The following is a 13,178-nucleotide window of genomic DNA, read 5'->3' as shown; positions in this document are numbered from 1 at the left end:
GATAGTTCCTTGAGTAGCATTACAACCAGTCAATCTACTATGTTGTGTGCAGGTTTAAATGGCACAATGAGAACAGGTGTTTCTACTTGGCAGATATTTTCGGCTGGTCAGTTCTGTTAAAGGCACATGCTGAACACAGCTGGACAACACCTCCTCTGGCTGTGTTTGCACAACGGCATTCGGAGAAGCTTGAATGGAACATTCTGCACCCCAGAGGGTACAGTCATGGAGCATATTCTACTCATAACCTAAACATAATCACACGAGCACTGCATGCTTTGCCAACAATTACAATAGGAAGTTCAAGTTTTATCTTAAGGGTGCTTGAAATTGTCTGACCGCTGACAAATGTGACATAGGCGGTGCGTGATGAGTCATACGCCATTTTTCCACCGTTGGGCCAAACTGTTCTCATTGCTTAACTGTTCCAGTCCATGCTGATCTGGACCAGCCGGTATAAGGATATGGTTTCATTTTGCACTGTGGGACTGATAACAGAGCTATATAAATGTGTCAGTCATTACTAGTGCTGGAAGGTTACTTGCAAAATGTTGTCAGATTACAAATTACATTAAAAAAATGTAATCAATTACATTACACATTTTAAGTAATATGATCAGACAACTTTGAGATAACTTTTGACCTAACTTGTCTATCACATCGCTTTGAATAGGATAATCTTATACCACACACACGCACACGCGCACGCGCACGCGCACGCGCGCACGCACGCACGCACACACACACACACACACACACACACACACACGTGCTGGTCATATAATTAGAATATCATCAAAAAGTTTATTTATTTCACTGATTCCAATCAAAAAGTAAAACTTACACACAGACTGATATATTTCAAATGTTTATTTCTTTTAATTTTGATGATTATAACTGACAACTAAGGAACATCCCCAATTCAGTATCTCAGAAAATTAGAATATTGTGAAAAGGTTCACTATTGAAGACACCTGTTGCCACACTCTAATCAGCTAATTAACTCAAAACACAAAAAAGAGTGGACTGCAGCTGGAGTCAGTGCTTCAAGAACCACTACGCACAGACACATGCAAGACACGGGTTTCAGCTGTCGCATTGCTTGTGTCAAACCACTCTTGAACAACAGACAGTGTCAGAAGCGTCTCCCCTGGGATAAAGAAAAAAGAACTGAACTGCTGCTGAGTGGTCCAACGGTTTGTATTTTCTTTGGAAATCAGGGTCCCATGGAGGAAGAGAGGAGAGGCACACAATCCACGTTGTCCAGTGTAAAGTTTGCCATTTCATCTGCTGGTGTTGGTCCACTGTTTTCTGAGGTTTAAGGTCAACGCAGCCGTATACCAGGAAGTTTTAGAGCACGTCATGCTTTCTGCTGCTGACCAACTTTATGGAGATGCAGACTTAATTTTCCTACAGGACTTGGCACCTGCACACAGTGCCCAGGACCCTGTTTTTAATTGGCCAGCAAACTTGCCTGATCTTAACCACATATAAAATATATAGGGTACTGTGAAGAGGAAGATGGGATGTGCCAGACCCAACATGCAGAAGAGGTGAAGGCCACTATCAGAGCAACCTGGGCTCTCATAACACCTGAGCAGTGCCACAGACTGATCGACACCATGCCACGCCGCATTGCTGTAGTAATTCAGGAAAAAGGAGCCCCAAATAAGGATTGAGTACTGTACATGCTCATATTTTTCATTATCATACTTTTCAGATGGACAAGAAGTCTAAAATGAAAATCCTTTCTTTGTATTGCTCTTAAGTAATATTCAAATTTTCTAAGATACTGAATTTGGGATTTTCCTTAGCTATCAGTTATAATCATCAAAACTAAAATAAATATATCAGTCTGTGTGTAATGAATGAATATACAAGTTTCACTTTTTGAATTGAATTAGTGAAATAAATCAACTTTTGATATTCTAATTATATGACCAGCACCTCTGTGTGTGTGTGTGTATATATATATATATATATATATATATATATATATATATATTCTGTGGCACGTCCCCAGTACAAGGAGAGGTTTAAGCTGCCACAAAACAACCACAAGAGAGGCAGAGGGCTGATTAACATACATTTTTTATTTAACCAAGAACTGATAACTGCAAAAAGGTCTCTACACTGGAACTTAGGTTCTTCCCGGTCTGGGTTATCTGTAACAGCCGAGTTCTCCTCGTCTGCTTGAACACTAGGCCACCTTGAAGGGGGAAGGCAGAACAACAAATAAAGGCAACGTTGATAAAAGCAGAGGTTATACGTTTAAACGTGTCCTTTCTTCTTCAGACTGTCTCACTCTAGGCCTTCCTTGGCTTCTGTGCCCCGTCCTGGGGTTGTCTGCACCCAGGACCATTCACCCTCGAGTGAAGCACAGTTCCCAGATTTATACTGACCTCCATTGCGTCATTATTGGCTACAGCTGTGAGTGATTCCATGCTTGGAGTGTAAGGTGAAAGTACTCACAGTTGATTACTTTCCGTTTGGACCTTCTTCTTTGTTCATTGGCTACTTTCTCCACCATTGGAATGCCACACAATATATATATGAAAATATATTACATTCTTTACATGAAGTGCATTAAATTTTACAATACATCTGTCACAATACACAATAAATCACAATACACACCAGACTGGGGTGTGATGGAACTGCAGGAGTCCTTGTGTTTAATGAAAAGCTATTAAGTAATTAAATCATTAAAAATTTAGATTAAAATAAATAATTTAAAAACAAAGTTATTAAAGTTATTAAAGTATAAAAACAGTCCGGAATTCCTGCGCTGCATGAAATGACATGACATTTTAATGTGTTTGAAAGACAAAAGCCCTCCCAAGATAGTGATAAACGGTGAAATGACTGAGTGATGATTCAAATAACATATTCATCAGGAGTTGGTTAGATGTGCAATGTTGCAATGTTGAGAAAACGTTAAAAAGTGAAATGATTTCGGTAAATCCAGTGATCAAATGCTGTGTGTATAAATCTACAAACCTGGAAGATCTTCTGAACGTAGCACTAGATTTTTATAGAAAAGAACATTGAAAAGATAAAATCAAGGGAAAATTCAATGAATTATGAATAACTTACGGCCATTGTGAGAATTACAAAATAATTTGAATCAGTAAAAAAGTAAGCTAACTGTTTTACGAGCATTTTAAAATGTAATATAGGCTAATCTAATTAAATGTAGGCCTGATTAATGTTTGGTATCTGATTATGTTATCCAGATTACAAGTAATCAGTTACTATATCTACCCAGCACTGGCTGTTGGAATGGTAGGCATTATAAAAGAGTTACAGACTGTATGAGTTGGTAGAATGCGTGCAGTGACGTCGCAATTCAGGATTTGTCACTGCTATAGAATGGTGCAGGTCTGACATAACTAGGCCAGCAGGGTAGCATTTTTGCTCTTCCCCGGTTCCCTTGTCCCAAAGTCAATGGGTTTTAAGAATGGGGTTTTGTTTAAACGGCTGAAATAAGGTGTATGGTAAGCTCAAGACACTTTCACGTTTTATTCTACAACATAAAATACATCAGTATTACCCACTCATTTTTTAAAGCTGTTACGTGTCTTGAAAAGGCAGTTGCTAACAAGGGGCTAAATGGGACTATAGAGGCTGTCAGGGAGATTACATTTCATCACGCTGAATAGGTCACCTCAGTCCACTTTCACAGCCTCATTATGTTCTGGGGAAATGTTTCAGGATAAAAACTGAAATAGTTGTCAAAACTTAGCTGTGTTGACGTTGAAGTCCAGCAACCATGGTGTAGTTTCTTTATTAGCTTTTTACTTCTGGTGACTGCATTTACACTTCAAAATTAATAAAAGTTGTGTTCATCTGTGAAAATGATCTTGATGGACAAAACGTGTTAGTATCATAAACTTTTGAGCAATAATCCAATTTTTTTGTAATAATCCAAAAGCCTATGGGAAAATCCTATGGGTTCTTATTGAGGGAACCAGTGTGACTCTGACAGTTGGCCTACAAAGTGTCGTCATACAACCTCGACATAATAAAAAACATAATATAATAACAACAACATAAAATAATAATAACCTACAATTAAAATAAATATATGATCCTCCATATAGTCACTTACATCTGGTATCACCTGTTAACTCTTGCGTTGCCAAGGCAAAGACTGACACATTTGTATTACTTTTCAAAAAGCTCCGTTATCCCACAGTTGAAAACCAAAATATAGCCTACTACAGAGGCTGGGCCAGATCAGCATGAAACGGTTAAGCAAAGTGATTGGTTTGGCCCAACGGTGAAAAAGCGCCTAGAAATTCATCGTCATATTTTTTTACGTGAGTGAAAAAGCGATGCTGTGATGGATAGATACTTATCATTTGGTTTATTCTGCTGATGATACACTGCAAACATGCTTTACCAATAAATGTGTGGATAAATCTAGGATGAGCTGCTATTTACAATAGATGTCAACGAAAAAATGTCTATCCAAAGCCTCACTTTCAGACGCTGCTTAATTGGCCCATGGACGGCTGCGTGTTTTCCATTCAAGTTAAACTCTTAGGATTATGAGCTATAACTCATCATTATATCGTTTAATACCTGCAGAATTTAAGTTGAATCAAGCCAAATGCCCTGGTAAGAAATCCTGGGGGCTAATTAGCATATGGAAAAGCCATTGGTTTACCCTGATATAAATTACATAATTTGCTTGAGATGAAGTGTGAATGTTCCTGCTGTAACGTACAAGCATTATCTACTGAAACCACTGTGTCAGATAACAGATTTCTATCATCTCATTCTCAACTATCTCTTTCCTTTCACATTAGTAACTGATAATTCAACATTTCTGAGAAGCGTGTCACCAAAAGTAATTAAATGGTTTGGCATTCCTGCAGGCATGCACAGGCGGATAACATGGCCCCACAACATTCTAGATCACTCTCTGAAGAGAAGAGAACTTTTAGTAAAACTGTAGAATATAATCTAGTCAATTTATTGCTTTAAAAAAAAGAAAAGAAAAAAAAGGATACAATTAGTATTTTTTGGTAGCTTAAAACTGGTCCCAAGTTTATAAAAAAAAAAAAAATTCTACTAGAAGAAACTTATTTTCCATGAATGGGGTCTGAATTTTTCAAGTAGCTATCAAAAAGGATGCTAAAGAAAATTATAATTAATGCAACCATAGAGGTTTAATAAATGCATCGTTTGATTCATGAACCAATCACTCAATTTTGAGTTGGATCTTTTGAAGACTGATCCAGTCGGATTTAACTCACTGACACGGGAGACTTAAATATATGGCAAGAATTTGAATTTCTTGATACATTTATGGTGCTTTTTAATCCTTTACATTAACTGTAATAGCAAAGAGCAACTAGACACTCTTCTTTTGTGTTCCACAGAAGAAAGTTAGTCATACCGGTTTGGAATACCATGAACTAATTTACAAACACAAGTTGACGACCAGTCATGTTTTGCTATCATTTCCATGGCAGAGGCTGTCACTTAGATAGCAGCATATTTCATAACCTATTCAAGTTGCATAAATACAAATCAGCTTAAGTTATACAAAATAAATATGCAAAATACAACACCGGATTCAAGAAATCAAAATTAATAGTATTAATAATACTACATCCTTTCAACACACATTTGTTAATAGAATGCATGGTACCAGTAACATATCTATGAATTACAGAAATTAATTCAAAGTAATTTTATTACAAATTCTTACGTTTTATATAAACATTATATACATAAAACATGTACAGAACGAGGCACAAAAATGTGCAACATTTTTACGAAGACAAACAGAGTGGCTCTCTCCATTGTTCTGACCTTAAATAATACTGTGAATTCATAAAATCCTTCTATAGAAATCCACAGACACCTACACATGTAAAAGTGGTCACCAGATAACTTGGGAGAGAATTCATTTATGCCTTGGTACAAGGTGTACATTAGGTTGATAAATAAGCTTGGTTTTACAGTGCTTTTTTTCCTTCATAAATTAAAAACGTACAAAAATATATAACAGGCATTGCGTTGTTAAGGGAAGAGTCTGAGATCCGCAAACCGGATAATCTGAATGCAACGATAGACAACATACAAATAGTACCAAAAGGCGAGGACCTAGAATCTCAAATGATCCAAACCAGCCCACTGGTAGACAAAAAAAATGCCCTGAGCAAGTCTAGTAACCAGCCGTCCCCCATCAGAGCTGGCCACTTGAGCAGCACGAGTTGTGTTCTACCCACCGAAACAGATATGGTGCCTTCTCCCACCAAATGTGTATCAAAACTAACAAAAGTGCTCAGGCCCTGTGCCGCCTTGGGTCCTTGGGTAACAGTGCTTCTCAGTAGTGCAATCTGCAAAAATAAATAAATATTAGTATAATGTGATTAATAATATAATGTATGCATAATAGCAACAGAAGATAAGCATACCGTTTTCTAGGTTTTACTTCCCACCCATCACGGCATTTAACAAATGTTATCTCTTGTCCTGGCGAAATCTCAGTCTCTTCGGCACAGAAGGTGAACCTGTGAAAGCAAGAATATACCATTTAATGTTAAGTGTATATTTAAAATAAAAAAATAAAAAAAGACATTTAGGAAATTCACAACCAAGAAGTACCAAGATAAGACTTACTTCTTCTGCGTCTCTCCTGCTTTGACTCTGATCCTCCTAACCTCCAGAACTTTTTTGTCTTGTGTACTCGACCAGGACCAGAATGAATACTTGATGTGTTTCAGTACGGACGACCAGGAATCAGAAGGACCTTCCCAGCGAAGTGAAATTTTTAGCAGGTCACCGATGTCCTCTTCCGTGAAGACTAGAAATGTATTGGTGAGGTTTAGACCAACTCCCTCAGCACTGTGAAAAGAGAACAGCCAGGTCAAAAAAAAGATCAACCTTACTGAAGTTGCATTCATATACAAAAGAACCAATATTAATAATGTTTACCAGTTATTTGGAGCAAGATATTTTTGCAAAATAATCTTAAATCATGAGGTGCTTACATGTCTACACTGAGGTTATTGGTATCATTATGGGATCCGTGTAGTTTGACATAGAAAGTGGGATCGGAATCGTCAGCATTCTTCCTGTCGAACACATGCATCTTCATCTGGTAGTGGTAACCTGTAGACAAAATAACCTGTTTAATATTGCAACAAGCAAATAGAACATTTCAGTGACTCATCATTACACGGTGTGACTTCTAAACAAAAGGGCACTACAATTACTTACCGCCAAAAGGCGTGTCCGCGCGAGTCTTCAGGTACATCTTGCTGTTTCTCCTCTTACGCATTTTCTTGGCGTTGTAACCAATGCTGTTGCAACGGTTTTTCCTGCAGCTGAGACAAATGCCCTTCTTGAAGCGATCAGGGCCGGTGCATTGAAAGGCATAGCTCACGTGGTCCTTGCTCATGAGGGAGTCCACAAAGAGATGCACTGCCCGCTCATGCTCACACTTCATTACTTCCACAAAGTCTGTGTGGTGACAAGACAGATGTGGTCAAATGACAGTTGGCAACCATGAAAAGAGAGTTTGAAGTCTCCAAAACAGCAACAAAACGGAAGTACTCACTTCCTGCAGCAGCAGTGGACAGCACATCTCCTAAAGAACAGCCCGGCTGTACATCCCCACCATTGGGATATACATCAATGTGCCCAATAGGCTCCTGGATTCCAATACTGACTCCCAAAGCTCCCCGTGTGTATGTGTGGAGGACATCGACAAAGTCTGCATCATCAGGAGACAGCCTCTTGTCGGATTCGGCCCCCTCAAACATGGGGCCGGCTGGGTCCAAGCCTAATCAAAAAGAACAGATATTTAGAGATGTTGGCCTCAATGCGTGCAAAAAGATGGGGAAATTCCAAAGCTTTGTTTCAGTCAAGAGGTCCAACAAAGAAAAAGCCTCACCAGTTATACGTCCAATAATTCCATTCACAAACGTTCCAGCATATCCAGCAACATGAGCCCCAAGACTGTATCCAATCATGTGCACGTCCTCAAGCTGTAGCTTCTCTTCGTCCTATCAAAAATAGACATGCATTTAAGAATTAATACATTTTTTATTCAGCAACAAGGCTATTTTCATGGCAAAAAAACAACAATTAACAAAAAAAAACTACATAAAGTTCCAGGTTAATACAAGATAGAAATTCTAAAATTTAAAATACATAAGTTAAACCCATCTCTGAATAAAACCATTGTCCATTTACATTAAAAACAGTCACAGTACAGTCAAATGTTTAATACTAATTTCTAATTACGGGATAATCTGTCATTATATTATACATAGTTGTATTAACCATCTCTTATTTACATGCATGTATTATTTGTTTCAAACTAAATTCTACAAATTATTATTAGCCAATAATAAAAATGTTTTTATTTGCTTGCCTAATTCAGAAGGTGAAATGTTCTAAAAAGAAATGACTATCCAATAGAGAAACCTTCTAAACTTATTTTTAATCCTGAATAACACACATTAATAATAACAGTAACTTAAAATAAATCGTATTTATTTGTTTGCTTCATTTAACCAACTTCAAAATGTTCTATAAAAGAAAACAGTTTTTGTTTATCTGAGGGGAAGCGCTCTAGCTTTTGTTGGACGCCACAAGGCTGATGAGAGCAGCTTTGAGATGTAAAAAAGTCATTATGCCTAGTTTTGCACATCATTGCTGTACCATGCTCAGTGCCAGCTGGGGCATTCGTGCCCGTGTGTGGGGGGTTACTATGCTCAGCTGCTCATTTACACTGCTCACATCTTTCCTGTGTAAAGTGTCAAAGAAAGACAGCTTTGATGCATGAATATATGTATTGTTCCATGAGAATACCCATAATGCTTTGGGCTAATACCCAACATCTCACACAACAAAAACAAAACTGATCCATCTGGAAAAGACAAATTGTACTTCACCAGGACATCTGCTCTCCTGAGAAGAGATGTACAATACAAACAAAGAACCAATGTATAAGGCCACAAGCAGAGTTTTCACGGTTGCCAATTCTTTCAAATGTACACAAAGAGAAACAAACACACCCAGGGGGATGTAAAATATAGACATACCTGGAGCCAGTCCAAAAGGGTAGCTATGCTCTGCCCAACCCGTCGGGTATGGTTGACGGCATCAGGGTAAAGTTGGTGGGCCAGGTCCAGCCAATTGACCACTACCACATTCGCCTCAGACTCACGTCTCTGAACAGCGGCCACCAGCTTGTGCATCCAGTTCTCAAACATCCCACTCATCTGCGAAAGATACCACACCCTTTACCAAACCAGCAATCACATGTGACATTCTAATATTTGCTTTACACCTGAGAAGTTAATGTACTGCTACACTGAAGAAAGTTTCTGGATAACCTCCATCATTGCTTCAAAGTTAAAAAATGACTTTCTGAAGATTAAGTCTAGGGAGACTTGTAGTCGAATCCAATATTAAATTGACCATCTGGAATGTCTCACCGTCCAGCCATGGATGATCAGAATGGTCTTGACCGAGGCATTGAAGCCACACTTTTCAATGCTTTCTTTTTCCCCAGGTTGGAGGTAACAGCCGTCGTCTTCAAGATCCAAAGACTTTCGCATGTTGTACTTGATTCGGTCATGTAGTAGCGCAGGATCCATAGAGATGTGATCGGTGGCATCATCTAGAAAGATCAGTAAAACGATGAGTTTATGTAAGATCTCAAAAGTCTACATAACACCAAGTGCTCAAGGCATTTCAAAGGGCTTAATTGTTTCATAAGGTGTTGAACTCAAGTTCATTCATGGCAAGTCTTGTGACAACATCTCGTTTTAATGACTAGCTGGAACAATTGAGCTACTGTAGCAAGAGCAGAACTTGTTTTCAATGAACCAGTTGGAAATTACATGAATTTCAAATATAGTCTTGATTTGGGAAGTAAGAGTTTATAAACAGTATGCGTCGCCGTTTTAAGTGGATGACACCCTGGTTTTTCCTTACTTGGGCTGAAAAGTTGCTCAAATATTGACACACCAACAGCTTAACCAGGTAGAAATGAGCATACATATAGACCCTGGACCACAAAACCAGTCATAAGTCGCATGGGTATACCGGTATTTACAATATTAACAGTACATTCACTGTATGGGTCAAAATGATTAATTTGTCTTTTATGCCAAGAATTTATTAGGATATCAAATAAAGATCATGTTTCATGAAGATATTTTGTACATTGCCCATCATAAATATATTTAAAAATATTTATTGGTAGTAAAATGAATTGCAAAGGGCGATTTTCTCACTTTTTTGCACCCTCAGATTCCAGATTTTCAAATAATTGCATTTCGGCCAAATATCTTCATATCCTAACAACCTATACATAAATACTTTCAGTTGTTTTATAAATCTCAATAAACAAAATAAAATAAAATAAAAATACCCACATGACCGGTTTTGTGGTGCAGGGTCACATACACAGGGTGATTGTGCTTTTGCAACTGCAGGTCCAACACTTTGGAACAGTTTACCTCTTCACATCAGATTAGCTCCTTCCATTTCCACCTTTAAATCTGCTCTAACCTATTTATTCTCTTTGGATTTCAATACTCCTTGATCTACAGCACTTTGGTCAGCCTTGGTTGTTTTTAAATGTGCTTTATAAATAAATATTGTATTGCATTGTATTGAATTGTATTGCCATTGAGATGACTTGGGGGAAAAAGTGTCCCATTCACTCGGAATTCATATAAATACATGTTAATTTGTGTCTTACACACACACTTTAATCTCATTTTAACGTTCATAAAATATGGGCATACAGCAAATCAAGCGAAAACACCGAATAACAGACGTTTTAACAAATTGTTACGTCACCTCTCCGGTATTCCAAACGTCTATGTTTCACAAAACTTTAAAGTAATAATTCCTTCATTTACTATTATTAAACTCACCGGACATAAAAGGAAGTCGTTTAAAAGTCTTATAGTTGGCAGCACAGTGACTGCGGTCGACAACGCGGCAGACAGACAGTTGATAAAACGTGGACTTTTGGGCGTTTGTTTAAAAGGCACATCCAACACAAAGTGGATTGTCCGGGTTTTACTTTTGTGAGGCGCCGACAAGTCAAAGAAAGCGGATATTTAACTTTCAATTCATTCATTTTTTGTGTGTTAGTTTTTCATTGACAGTTTCATTCATAGTTATTTTGAGAATGGGAAATTTAGCATGTTTCTCAACAGTTTAACTGTTAGCCATCATCCGTGAATAGAATGATTGTAACCGAAAGGTTAAAAAATATAAATCAAGGAAGAATTTTGCACACTAAGGTAATCACTTATATTTAAAATCAGTTAATAGCAATCCCTTAACAGTTAATCAAGTAAAGACCGTTCTCTTACCTTTTAATAGCGCGTTCTCCCCGGGTGCAGCGTTTATGGCACTGAATGAATGGCACAGGATAAAACATAAGCAAATTGCAATTCTTATTGATTTTTCTACCATAATGTTCAGAGCTGTAAAATACTTTTCGTTATTCTTCGTTAGTCTTTAGTAACTGAGGAAGTTTTACGAATTAATCCTTCACAAGAAGTGCCAGGAAAGTGTATGAACCTGTATCAGGTTGCTCATTAGAGTTTTAAATAGTTTTTTTTCAGTCATCTGACCATCGGCAGATATCTACGACAAAATTCTTTCTTTCTAATTGGTCAGGCCCCTGTAACTACGTTCGAGGGCGTGGCATATACGTTTGAATGAGTTGTAGACTGGCAAAGAGAATTCTCACGCTTACTGGCTTACTGTTAACCCTATGCTCCCCGGGCTCGCCTCGTGCACGCTGACGCACGGAGCATACCAAAGGTTTACGAGCCAACTGCACTGCACATGACTTTTCTTGTTTACAAATATAGCCTATACAAACATGGTGTGTTTATGTGTTGCAATCTTTTTTTGGTCATTATTGTTTAAATTTTACAATGTAGGGGAGACAGGTTTGTTTCTCATAAATGGTTGTTTTGCCTGGCAATTTCAAAAGTGTTGTTCAAAACTGTTCTGAAATGCCAATATTATCACATTTTTATAAACACATATTTGTATGGCAGTGTTTTATGGAGTTTTACCCCCTAAAATTATCTGTATGTAAATATAACAAATATGTGAATTCTCCTTATGAGAATAGCCTAATGAAGTTTCAAAAACAAACCTTCTCTGATAATATTAAGTAGTCACATTAAATAGAAGTTTTTAGAAGTTGTTTATAGGCTTATTAGGCTAAAAGACAAATTTCTTCATTAGAGGACAACAAATGTCTTATGTGATGAAAAATAAAAGGGCAACTATTGTCCAGAAATTACACGTTTACAAACTTTGTTTGATGATTTTTGCAAACATAAAATTAGAACAGACTTCTGGATGTTGGTGAAATCCAAGTGGGTCATATAGAAAAAGCTGGCCCCCTCTCTCCATTTCTCTTTTAGAAAGCCCCCTGATGAAGCCTGTGCATAGAAGACAAGGGCTGCATACTAAAGAGCTATAGAGCTGAACAAAAACACATTATTCATCAGCTACATTCTGTCTATGGCATAAAAGTTGGGTGTTTTGACATTAAAACATTGACCTAGTAACTTAAGTGTTTCATCAAATGGAAAATACACGGAATAAATAAAAAAAAAACACTAAATGTAGCATTTTCTGCAACAGTAATGCAGTGGGCTTTATTGTATATCACGCAAGCTTATATAAATCTGTGCACCAGGGTCATATGGTTAACTGAAAATAAAACATAACATATATATTTTTTTATAACTTTAAATAAAATAAAAGTTAACTGAATTATTTTATTTGAGCTATTTGTCAATGTAACGGACATAGACCAGTAAGAGATGTGAAGGTAAACCTCACTACCCTGGACTCAAGAAGCACGGTATGACTGCAGCTAAAACATTTGTTAGCGCGCACGCCTCCCACGCCAGATACTCTGGTTCGAATCCCGCTAGGAGCGGGTCGAGAAGGACCGGTCACATTTGGTGCCGTAATCCAGATGGGAGTGAAGTTTAGAGGGGGAGGCTTAGGACAGTAAGTAAACCTTAATCCCCTGGACTCAAGAAGCACCCTATGACTGCGGTGTTTAGTGCCCTTTCAAATCCTTCCGGTTCGAATCCCACTGAGCAGGTTGAGAAGGACTGGATAAATCAAAGCAACATTTCTCATTTTAA

General features: G+C 37.7%; 1 protein-coding gene across 1 annotated transcript; it reads right to left on the bottom strand.

Annotated features, from left to right (window-relative positions):
• Positions 1 to 5,689: 5,689 nt before the first annotated feature.
• On the bottom strand, positions 5,690 to 11,609 carry lipg (lipase, endothelial). The gene is made up of 10 exons (XM_067413520.1): positions 11,367 to 11,609; positions 9,468 to 9,652; positions 9,072 to 9,251; positions 7,916 to 8,027; positions 7,580 to 7,804; positions 7,240 to 7,482; positions 7,011 to 7,131; positions 6,640 to 6,864; positions 6,435 to 6,530; positions 5,690 to 6,356 (listed from the first exon to the last, which is right to left on the bottom strand). Exons 1-10 carry the CDS (start codon positions 11,467 to 11,469, stop codon positions 6,344 to 6,346), a joined length of 1,503 nt encoding a protein of 500 aa, XP_067269621.1. The 5' UTR covers positions 11,470 to 11,609; the 3' UTR covers positions 5,690 to 6,343.
• Between the last annotated feature and the right edge of the window lie 1,569 nt (positions 11,610 to 13,178).

Source organism: Pseudorasbora parva, chromosome 13 (genome assembly GCF_024679245.1).
Source record: "Pseudorasbora parva isolate DD20220531a chromosome 13, ASM2467924v1, whole genome shotgun sequence".
NCBI lineage: Eukaryota > Metazoa > Chordata > Actinopteri > Cypriniformes > Gobionidae > Pseudorasbora > Pseudorasbora parva.
This window is presented reverse-complemented; position numbering and strand designations above follow the sequence as displayed.